Genomic DNA, 12,173 nt, shown 5'->3' with positions numbered 1-12,173 from the left:
ATGTATAGGCTCGTGGACCCCTTCTTTAATGGGAGCTTGAATCAAAATGATAAAATGACATCTTTAACATTAGGCAAAGTGCAAGGTGGTATTATTTTGCATTAATTTTTAGGCAAGGATCAATATTCAAAGAATGCCTCTCTTATCATTCCAATGAGAGAACACCAACTCGTAGAATTAGGTTTTATGACAGTGATGAAGTGGAAGTATGTCGGTATGATCTTAAGAAGAAGATAGTGTAGGCTTCGGGGGAATAGATAGTGATTGAAGGCTTCCTTCCAACATCTCCACCACTTTTGTCATTGATGGTCTATCTAATGGAATAGTTTGAATGCACCACAAGCTCACTAGAATCATCTTCCTTGCCATTTCTTCTTCCTCAGCAGTCACAACTTCAAGAAGTCTCAAATCCTCCTCTAGGTCAAGGTGCTTATATATCCAATTCGGAAAATATATCTCACTAGTATGAGATCTTTCAACATCGATATTCCTTCTTCCTCCAACCATTTCAAGAACTAGCATCCCATAACTATAAACATCAGATTTGTAAGAAACCCCTCCAAAGTTTCTACAATAGACTTCTGGAGCAATGTACCCATAAGTACCACGGGTGTCCATCATCGACACAATACTTTCTTTCCATGACAAAGCTTAGAAAGGCCAAAATCAGAAATTTTGGGGCTGAAGTACTCATCCAAAAGAATATTGTGAGGTTTTATGTCAAAATGCAAAATCCTTGTTGTACAACCTCGGTGCAAGTACTCTAGCCCTTGGGCAATGCCAACTGCAATTTGCAACAATGTTTCCCACGTCAACTTATGACAATTACTTGGAGATTTATGATCATATATGAACTTGTCAAGAGATCCGTTGGGCATAAATTCATAGATTAGAGCTCTTCTACTTCCTTCATTGCAAAAACCAAGAAGAGTGACAATATTAACATGGGATGTTCTACTAATGCTAGCAACTTCATTTATGAAATCTTCTCCATTTCTTGTGGACTTTCTTATCAAGAGTTTCACTGCTACAGCACGACCATTAAATAGCTTTCCTTTATATACTCCTCCATAGCCTCCTTGACCTAATTTATCTGAAAAAGAGTTAGTCATTTTCTTAACATCTGAGTACTTGTATCTTTTAAGAGCAAGAGATCCATAATTTCTAAGAAATTCCTTGATGTTTTGTTCATCCCGTGATTTCTTATGAGAAAAAGCCATTTTTAGGCTTGAGAGGAATGTTTTTCTAGGGCCTTTCCTGAGAATCCAAAAGCCCACAACGAAGACACCGACCATGCATAGGCACACACTAGCTGCAATACCTATATTCAAAAAAGAGTTAGCCTTGCAACACCCTTTGTTTCAAATATATGTTGATAAGTAAGAATGTGATATTTAGATTAACAATGGAACAATAATGAATGCAAGGAAAAAAAGGTTTTGTTCGGGCCGGGGGGGGGGGGGGTTAATAGTTTGATAAACTCAAGTGTTTAGTTCTAGATGCAATTTTGAAAATGTGAATAGGATTTTGAATATAATCGAAACATTATTTGCACTTGAATGTTAAATTATTTTTAGTAGTTTAATAACGAACCATTAAATATACGTATTGAGTTTAGGACATAAGAAAAAATGTGTCATGAGATATTTTGGAATTTATAATTTGTTGAGGAAAAAAATGTCAAATTATAAATGTACCTCATATCAAGTTACTATTTGGAATGTCTTTAGTCCAGTTAGGGATAGTTCAACGCCAATTTAGAAGTTGAAAAACAAGGTCAATTTTTTGAATTTTAAACCATCAAGAGCTTGACCTCTATTTAGAAGTAATTAAGCGGGAGCAACGTTAGCTTCAACTTTACTTCGTACAAGTCGATGTAATGGATATATATGAACAAATATATAGAAATATATATCAAGTGTTGATCAGTGTTTTACCTATAAAAATTTTTCGTCGATGACCTGCAAACAGAAAATACAATAGAATTAGATAAGGCCATATAGAAAATAAAATGGTGAAAGGATAAAGGAAATCTGTGTGTGTGGGTGTGTGTGCGCGTCCGCGCATGTGTGCACATGTGCATGTTTGTTTATTTTGAAAATACTAAAAAATAAATTATAGGAGGTTTAGTGTAAGGTAATCTACTATGCTCTCTAATTTGTGAATAGGTAGGCAAAGATTGTGTACTCTTATGGTTGTTCAAATTAATAATGAAATATATTGGCAAATTCTTCCAAGATGACTATGTAAATTCAAAATTGCCTAGTTTGACTACCTCAAATTTTACTAATTGATGTTGCTAGGCTTTTCTTCTAATTACCATTTCAACTAGATGCTAAGCGGTAAAATTGTTATTATTTGGTGTATTATAAATTTTCTTTCTTCATTGCTTGATAGCAAGGTAGGTTTTTCTACCTAATTAGAAAATTAATTTTTTTTTGTTGGAAGGAAATGCATTTTGGCGCACTCGTGCACATATATTGAATGCTAAATGATTTTGTCATTTATAACCATCAAGAGTTTATGGAATGTTATGGAATTTATAATTTTTTCAAGAAAGACTATCAAATTATAAATTTACCCCATATCAAATAGATATTTGGAACATTGCTACTCCAATTAGAGATGGTTAAACATCAATAAGAAGTTAACAAACAAGGTCAGTTCATTTAATTATAGACCGTTATAAGCTTAACCTTATCTAGAAGTAAGTAAGTGTGAGCAAGTAGAGCCTCAACTTAGCTTTATACAAATCGATGTAATGGCTAGTATAAACGAATAAGTGATTTTCATTTTATCCAAAATCTTCTTGACATTTTCATTTGCAACTTCAACAACTCTATTCATTTTAAGACAATAAGTAGAAGAATTGTGATATTGGATCTTGAATTATTTACACATCTTTTCCATCATCTTCTTGTTTAGAGTGATGGCATTGTATGAAATGATCTGTTTTGGAAGATCATATCTTTAAATTATTTATTTCTTGGAAAAATTAGCTATCACAATTTCTAGTTATACTTGCATATGATGCATCCTCAACCCATTTTGGAAAGTATTCGATGACCACCAAAATGAAGAAATGACCATTTGATGCCTTAGGTGGAATTAGTCTAATTACATCTATGCCCCACACTGAAAATGTCCGAGGAGCCACCATGGAATGTAATGGGACAGGTGGAGCTTTCAACTTATCTATATATAATTGACATTTGTAGCATCTTCTGAGAAAGTCAACATAATCAGTATCCATAATGGTTTAGTAGAAGCCAATTTTTAAGATCCTTTTTGCGAACATATGTCCATGTGGTTAAGCAGATAGGATCCTCTATGAACTTCTTTCATGATTCGAGCTTCTTTTTTGGCTTACACACATCTCAACAAAGTCATATATGATTATATATTGTATAAAGTATCCCCACCGAGCTAGTATTGTATGAATAACCTATGAATTGTCCTTATGTTATTGTCAAATGCATGTGATGGAAACTGTTGAGTTTGTAAGTATCACTTGATGTCATAAACCATGGCTTCCCATCTGTTTCTTCTTCAATGACCATATAATGAGCAAGATCATTTTGTACATCCACCCTCAATGGTTGAATTATTTCTTCATCAGTAATTCTTATCATAAAAGCCAAAGTTACCAATGCATCTGCAAATCTGTTCTCTAACCTCGGCAAGTGCTTGAAAGATATGAATCTAACCTGTTGGACAAGTAACTCCATGAACTGTTGATAATGCATCAACTTTCCATCTTTGTTTTTCCATTCCCTTGCTGCTTGAGATATGATAACAGTTGAACCTCTCCATATACTTCAAGCTCTCATATTCCCTTTTCTTGTGCAACTTTTAATCCAATTATGCAAGACTTATATTCTGTAACATTTTTGGTATAGGGAAAAAGTTAATTTTGTTGCAATAGGAAACTATTCCCCCTTATTGTGATACCAACAATGCCCCTACTTCACATTCATACTTGTTTGTTGTGCCATCAAAGTACATCTTCCATTAGTTTTCTTCTTCTTCCATAGCTAAGACATCATCATAAGCGAAACTTAGATGAGATGTTCCCTTTTCCTTTATACCGTGACTGGCTAAATGGTTAGCTACCACTTGCTCTTTGATGGCTTTAGTTGATTTGTAAACAATGTGATACTCGAATAATAACATGCTTCATCGAGCTATTCTTCTTGAAAATTCTAGATTTTTAAAGATGCACTTTAATGGATCCATCTTAGAAATCAAATGAGTCATGTGATACAACATGTATCCTAAAGATTCCTATAACACAGTTAAATGGAGAATCAATGATTTTGCTAGTATTAATGGCATCAACATTGATGGATTCTACAAATACTTTTTGATTGGTCAAAGGCTTGTTGGCCTTTGTCATTCTAAATATAAGGATTATACTTCTTTAGTAATTTGAACATCAGTTCACAGGTAGCTGTTGACTAATCTATGAACCAAACAATGTAGTCCAACCTTCCCAAAAATCATTGTACTTTCTTTATAGTGGATGGAGGTTCAAGTTTCTCTATAGCTGAGATTTTAGTTGGATATACCTCAATCCTTTTTTGACTTACAACAAATCCTAACAACTTGCTAGAAGTTGTTCCAAAAGTACACTTAGCTGGATTTAGCCTTGGCTTGTACTTTCTAAATCTATAAATTAACTTTTTTAGTTTCTCTATAGTTGAGATTTTAGTTGGATATACCTCAATCCTTCTTTGACTTACAACAAATCCTAACAACTTGCTAGAAGTTGTTCCAAAAGTACACTTAGCTGGATTTAGCCTTGGCTTGTACTTTCTAAATCTATCAATTAACATTTTTTTAGCACTCGAGGATGCTCTTCATCGATCTTTGACTTGGAAATCATGCCATCTATGTACACTTCAACTTCCTTGTGCATTATGTCATGGAATAATGTTACCATGACTCTTTGATATATGACAAACGTTCTTTAACCCAAAAGACATTACTTTATAGTAGAATGTGCCCCATTAAGTAATGAATGTGGTTTTTGCTTTATCCCCTTCTACCATATTGATTTGATTATATCTAGAAAAGCCATCTAATAAAGAAAATAACTTGCATCAACCTATATTATCGACCAACACGTTAGTGCGGGTCTTGAAAAATCATCCTTTTTGCTCCCTTTATTTAAATCCTAGTAATTAACACACATTCTTACTTTTCCATCCTTATAAGGAACTGGAAGGATGTTAACTAACTATCCAGATAGTTACAAACTTCTAAGAAACCTACATCAAACTATTTTAACTTCTTCTTTGATCTTCACTTGCCATTCTTGACACATTCTTCCGAGCTTTTGTTTCATAGGCTTACAATTTGACTATACTGGTACCTAATAAGTTACCATGATGATTTGAAGTCTTATCCATTCATTACTACCTTTTAGGAGGCAGTGCACGATGAAGAGAAGGGTAGGTGGATGGGCGCCATGGTAAAGGAAATGAAGTTTGTGTATAAGAATCAGACGTGGGGGGTTGGTGGAGCTTCAAGAGGGGGAGAGGGTGATAGGATGCAAGTGGTTAATTGTTCTGTTGTTTTATACTGATAACATGCTAATTGTTGGGAAGATTCCAACTGACGTTAGTCAGTTGGAGACTCTGTTGGGAAAGGAAGTTGACACAAAGGTTTTGGGTGCTGCTAAGAGTATTCTTGGGTTGGAGGTTTGTAAGGAGAAAGCTACAGGGAGATTGGGGTTATCTCGGTGGGGTTATGTGAATGAAACTGTAGAGAGATTGTGGTTATCTCAAGGTGGTTTTGTGGATCAGGTGTTAGAGAGGTTTAGCATAGTTAATGTTAAATTGGTCATCGATACACTGTTGGCGAATCAATGTAAATTGTCTACCGCTCAATACTAAAAAATGGACGGTGATGTTTGGAAAATGTCAAAGGTTTCCTACACTAGTGCAATAAGGTACTTCGGCAGGCAACAAAATGATCTGCCAATTGTGAGATTCGTGGATGTAGACTACATAGGGAACTTGGATGTGTTAGGGATTTATACTGAAAGACATGCTTTATGTAATCAGTTTTAGTTTTTATTAATAACTTTAGTTATTCCATTTTAATGAGAATCTTTGTGAGCAATGTTTGCTAGATATTATTTATTTAATGATTATGCATGTATGTCTTTCATTATATATAGTAGGTGATCTAGTGTGTAAAGTAGGACTTATACACAGAAGATTAGATCATCAGTTCTTATAGAATATAAGTTTATTGTTCACAGTTTTAAATAAAATTAGACACACCATTGGTAGGATACAAGCACAATGTTTTAATAGGTTTGTCTTGACTATTGGGAATGGTATAGTTTCAACTCCTTGTGCTAGTACACTTTGATGTATTGAACATGACTGTCTTGGGGTAATTGTTTTTATATTGATTATATAAAACAATTAATACCTCATGGTTATTATGAGTGCTTATACTTTTAATCCTGATATGATTATTGGACACGTGCATATAGTATTTATTACTTTGATTCATAGAAGAGTGAGATTCTTTATGGGTCAAAATACTCAGTGAGTTGGGTGATGACATTATGTGTGTGGTGAACATTAATTATTGATGGAATCCACGTCCTTGTATCGATATTGATGATACTTCCTTAAGGAAGCTTATAAGTTTTGATTGTGTCAAACCCTACAAGTAGATTTTGAGTCCGGCATATCAAATAAGTTAAGTGGAAGGTCTTAGGGAATTAATATGTCAATTAATTAAATTGTCAACAATTTAATTTAATAGACAAGTATCTGTAATCTTTACGTGGGGAGATAAATAAGCATTTAATAATAGGCGCTTGAAATTTAATTTCAAATATGACAGGGAGTGCAATTATAATTCTTTAGTAGTATGAATTATAATTAACGTAATTAAGGATGAATTCAGGTTGGATTAGGAATTCTTAATTACGTGGGAAGTCCTAGTCATATTTTTCCAGAGGTCCCTATTGTAGCATATATGTGTGCGCTCCATTCAACAGCTAGGGAGAGACGAAAAAACTCTCATAGAGGTAGACATTTTCATGAGAGAAGAAAACTCTAGTAGCTGCTTACAAGCCCACTCTCTCAGGAATAAGGCGTGTTCAAGGAATACAGTAAAAGATTCCTGGTCGTCTTCAAGAGCTCGTTTTTGTACTTACAGATTCGAGATCAAACCAAATAGATCTCGTAAGTATAATCCTAATCACGTAATTAGGGATTGCATGATCTGATTATATATATATATATATATATATATATATTTTATTCATGTGCACTACAACTGGATTTTAGGGCTATTCCTTAAGTCCCTTTAGGATAACAGGAGGCCTACAACAGGGTATGTTATGGGAAGGCTTATTTTTTGGAAGTCCAGGGTACAATCTCAAGTTGTACTACTTACAACTGGATTAGAGTACTTGGCAGTGGCTAAGGCTATCAAGGTAGCATTGTGATTTAAAGGATTGTTCAAGGAGCTGGGTATTTAGTTAGGTGAAGTTCCTATTACCGCGGATAAGTTCAAGCATCGCTTGGACTTGGTTTACATCTCCAGGTGCTAGACGGGAGGTGGTCCCAATCTATTGGCCCAGGTGGAGCAGCGGGGTTATACTTTTGGATTTATCTTAAGGGGTGAATATTCGCCAAGGTGGAGATTGTTGGGTTTGTGGCTCATATTTTGACTGGAACGCATGCACCAGGAAAGCATCGTGAAGCAAAAAACAAGGGAGAAGTTTGCAGGAAGATCGCCAATTTGGGGGGCCGTTTGCTCAATGGTTTTAGCATTCAGGGATAACCATTGACGATTTCACTATAACCGTCGACGGTTTTAGGCAGCTTGCAGAAGGAACACTCTCAGCTTCAAACTGTCAATGGTTTGCTGAAATCGTCAACGATTTCATTTGACGCAGATCACGGATTTTGAACGGGAGATTAGTAGATTGAGAGATTTTGGAGGATTTTCCTTCGAAGAATCGCTACATAAGTGTTTTAGTTATAGTATAACTCTTCTGTACGTATAGGGTTAGTATATAATCATATTGTGTAATCCTAGTTTGATAAGCTTCATTGTGATAGTGAAAAATCAATCACTGCTCCCGTGAACATAGGCAAATTGCCGAACGACATAAATCTTCTATCGTGTGTTATTATTGCTTGATTTGATTCTTTGTGGTTGATTGTTAATTTTCGTATATTCATCATTGAATGCTTCAATTGCTTGTTCCGTGATTGATTCGAGTTTGTGTGAGGTTTTCACTACGCATTTGAACCAACAATTGGTATTAGAGCCCCAATTTCAACATGTTGAAAATAATACGATAAGAAGAGCACAACAATGCAGAGGATTCATAAAGAAAATTACAGAATGCACAAAACGAAGCTACAAAATAGCTCATTTCGTAGAATCTGAGATGGATGAATTACAATGAATAGAAGGACAAGCTAATAATTAATATAATTAGGGATAGGGGAGATCTAGGAACTTTTTAGTGGTGATGAATTAATAGTTTAGTGTGTATAAACTTTTTAAGTTCTCACAAATAAATATAAGCCTCGCGGGGGAGAGGGGGTGGGGAGTAGTGAGGAGAAAATGTTCATGATTTATATACCAATAAGGGTATCCATAATCAATTATATAGGCTAAATCAAAGTTGGGCTAAACGATTAAGAGGACGGAACTTGTGAACACAAGTTTTGGCTCTCGTTATTCATCTCTCCACTCTCAAAGAGGGAGCCTTTAGATGGTTATACCTACACAAACAATGAAAAAGAAATGGGGGAAAAAAAAGGAAGAGAAGAATAGAGCAGAGAACTTGTTTTGTTTTGTTCTTATTTATTTATTTGGGCGGGGAGGAGGCGTAGGAGGTTTGTTTAGTGTGTTCTAATTGCCTAATTTTGTAGTAAGTTATTTTTAAATTATAGCATGTTATAAATTTTCTTAGATTTGAAAAGCACATTAAATAAATTATATTCCTGGATATTATACATGTAATAATAATGTGTCACGGAAGATGTATACTACATGCATTTCTTAAGTTTCCCTTATCTCAATAGATGTATTGTGTATCATCAAATTTTTCTACACAGTGATAGTATATCATTGTTGTTTGGTAAAATTGTAGGAATATGATGCATGATCATTTCTGTGCTACAATTTTAGTGCTTGTGTATAATACTTTTTGAACTTTAAGATTTACATTTGCTAAATTTTAACTCCGGAAAATAAGAATATAGAACAAAGAGTAAGGAAAAGGACACACTGTTGGTCTAGTGAGCATAAGGACATCAATATGGACAAAACCAAAGCTTGGTCTACCACTAAGAAGAGTGATCTTGATTTGCCAAATGATTTGTTATCCAAATCAAACTATTGCAACAAGGTTTTCTGGTGTTATTATTCTTTTGACTACTTTTTTGCTTAACAGGCAAGAACTTATGTAAATACTAACTACACCTTTAATATATAAAACTAAAATAAAATATAATGAAAGTAAATTTATCATTCAATATATTCATACCTTCCTTTAATTTTTATTTTATTTCATTCTAGAACTATTTTTCCTACCAAGCACACATAATTAAAAATCATATTTGGTTTGTAGAATAAAAAAAATGAAATCAACAATTAAAGGAAAAAATATGTAAAAATTAAGTAAGGGTTAGATTCTATTGCCCTGTATTTTCTACCTATTTTATTGCTATATCCAAACAGCCTGCCCACATCCCCTGTATTTTCTACCAGAGAGAGAACAGAGGAACGCATACCTGCCTCACCGCAAGTAGTCGGAAGCGTCCCATTCCTGCAATAGCACGCGAAGTCGCCGGAATCGTACCCGCACGCTCCGCCTGACGCCTTGCATTCATCGCACCCCCTGTTATTTGCATCCCACTGCACCCCAAATCCACCCCTCAACGCCGAAACCAGGCTTGTTAGCGGAGTTAAGCTCGTCTCTAACTTCTCAGCCGCTGACTGTAAGGCCGGTACCAGGACGCTGTAATCACAGTCGCTGAGATATTTCAAAATCGAAGATGTGGCGGACGCTGTTGCGCCAGGGACATTTAATGGCAAGTAGCCGGTGAGGTTCCTATTGTTTATGGCACAGCTAAACTGACTCGAAGCATTAAAGAATACCGAAATCTCACTAGGCAGTACAGAATTGCAACCGTAGTAGAGAGTGAGGTTCTGATTATACGGAGCGTAGTTGACGATTGCGAAGTCGAGGGAAGTGTTGGCCAAGCTCGCCGGGCAATAGTTGTTCCAATAATCCGATCGGGCGACGGTAAGTGTGTGCGTTGTATTATCAATATTAAGGACTCGGTAGTACTGGGTCGCTATTTTGATCTCCGGCAAATCACCGTCGCAGGCCAGCTCGAACCTAGGGTGGCCGCAGTACTCGGGGCGGTTGCCGCCCCAGAAAGGGTATGCGATGCTCGGAATGTTTGCGCACTCAAACGTTGCGCTGCAGTTTGCGTATCGCTCATCGGCGCACGAAGACGTCGGAATGAGGACGAAGGTTATGATCACAGAGAAGAGAAGAGAGCTTGGGAAGAGATGAAGATACATTTTCAGAGAGAGAGAGAGAGAGAGAGGTTGGGGTTGATAAGAATCAAAAGAAGACATAGAGTTTCAATTTAATTCTAAAGTGTCATAATAGTTGGGGTTGTTAATGAGGCGGCATGTAGGTAAGGGCCGGACTTGGTCACTGTTTTTCAGGCGGCTATCACCGCACGATATTTCACATCTTTTAATTTATAATTTATTGGCAAACAGAGAGTGAGCGCAGACGACAAGTTGAGGATTCAACAATTTCATAGATTTTTCCTCAAATTTATTAGGAAATATAAAGCTGTCGTTATATTAAATAACGGCTTTAAGACCTAAAACTAATGGACGCTGGGTGATTTGTCGCATGAATAAAATAAATTTTTAAAAATTTATTTATTTATTTTATAGAATTAAAGTTTATATACTTATTTATTTATAACCACAAACTATTATATTATCACTTTAATGTAACATTGAAATACTAATGAAAAAGGAACTCAACTTGTTATTACATTCATTTTGAAAAGGTTATATTTAATAAGTGTACTTCATAAATTTTCATATTCAGAAATTAGTCTAAAATAAACTTATTTGAAATACTATTGAAAGTTTTTCTTTCCATATAAACGACTAAACAATCATAATTTAAGAATTTAGGTTTCAATATATATATATATATATATATATATATATATATATATATATAATTAGGATTCACTTCAAAATAAGTCTAATAAAACAACTCAATGAATTTTATCATTACATTTTACACTAGGATGGTTTTTTCTAACCTTAATATTTTTTTTTTTTTTCTTGTTTATTTAACCTGAGAAGTAATCAACAAGTGAGATTTTAATGGTGACAAATATCATATTTTCGTGGCAGCTATATAGATAACTTAAAAATAATGATCTACTGTAGTGGAAGATGCATTGAAGACTGTTGAGCTCTACAAAATCCTCAGAAATGTAACTTAAAAATGCAATGGGGGAGGAGAATAAATATGCTGGATGACTATATTGTGCTTAAATAAACAAAACAAAAAAACAAAACTAGCGCCCTCCTGAATTGGAGTACATGCTTGCTTGTCTGGTGATTTGTCTTTTGTTTTTTGTTTTTTTTTTTACTTTTTTTCTCATGTTTTATTTTTTTGCTTGTTTATTTGTTTTTGTGTTTGTTTTTGCTTTGCTGGTGTCGTCCTTACTGTTGGAAAATTGGAGAAAAAGCTTTGCCAGATTTGTCATTGACACCACTGTATGTTGAGGTTAGTTTTTCATGGTTTTATGAAAACATTATCATGCTAGAGCAGTTGGAAACTCTTATCCATTGAATTGTTAAATTTTGTTTAGCCCAGTTGTTTTTGTGTTGTAACTGAAGAAATTGAGAAACCAATATTTGAAGAAGAATGACAACAGGAATGGGGTGAAAATGAAAACCAAATCTAAGCTTCAAACTTGCAACCATAGGATGTGTGTATTCATCACTCCTATGCAAGCAGATGCAATCTAATGTTATGGAAGCCCACTGTGAATTACACCTTTATATATATATATTTTTTTTTATTTATATATTTTTTGGTGTTTTTTGGCTTCCAGGGGGTGGGGTTG

At 34.8% G+C, this 12,173-nt stretch overlaps 2 protein-coding genes across 2 annotated transcripts; both read right to left on the bottom strand.

Annotated features, from left to right (window-relative positions):
- Positions 1-222: 222 nt before the first annotated feature.
- Positions 223-1,220, bottom strand: LOC131143725 (LEAF RUST 10 DISEASE-RESISTANCE LOCUS RECEPTOR-LIKE PROTEIN KINASE-like 2.4). Its single transcript, XM_058092042.1, is given in 2 exon segments — positions 223-638; positions 641-1,220. Coding segments are annotated over 2 exon segments (996 nt in total).
- A 613-nt stretch (positions 1,221-1,833) lies between these two features.
- Positions 1,834-10,584, bottom strand: LOC131144891 (LEAF RUST 10 DISEASE-RESISTANCE LOCUS RECEPTOR-LIKE PROTEIN KINASE-like 2.7). The gene is made up of 2 exons (XM_058093828.1): positions 9,786-10,584; positions 1,834-1,961 (listed from the first exon to the last, which is right to left on the bottom strand). Exons 1-2 carry the CDS (start codon positions 10,582-10,584, stop codon positions 1,915-1,917), a joined length of 846 nt encoding a protein of 281 aa, XP_057949811.1. The 3' UTR covers positions 1,834-1,914.
- Between the last annotated feature and the right edge of the window lie 1,589 nt (positions 10,585-12,173).

This window comes from Malania oleifera, chromosome 1, assembly GCF_029873635.1.
Source record: "Malania oleifera isolate guangnan ecotype guangnan chromosome 1, ASM2987363v1, whole genome shotgun sequence".
In the NCBI taxonomy this organism is placed as follows: domain Eukaryota; kingdom Viridiplantae; phylum Streptophyta; class Magnoliopsida; order Santalales; family Ximeniaceae; genus Malania; species Malania oleifera.
Note: the sequence above shows the minus strand (reverse complement) of the source record. Positions and strands in the feature narration are given on the sequence as shown.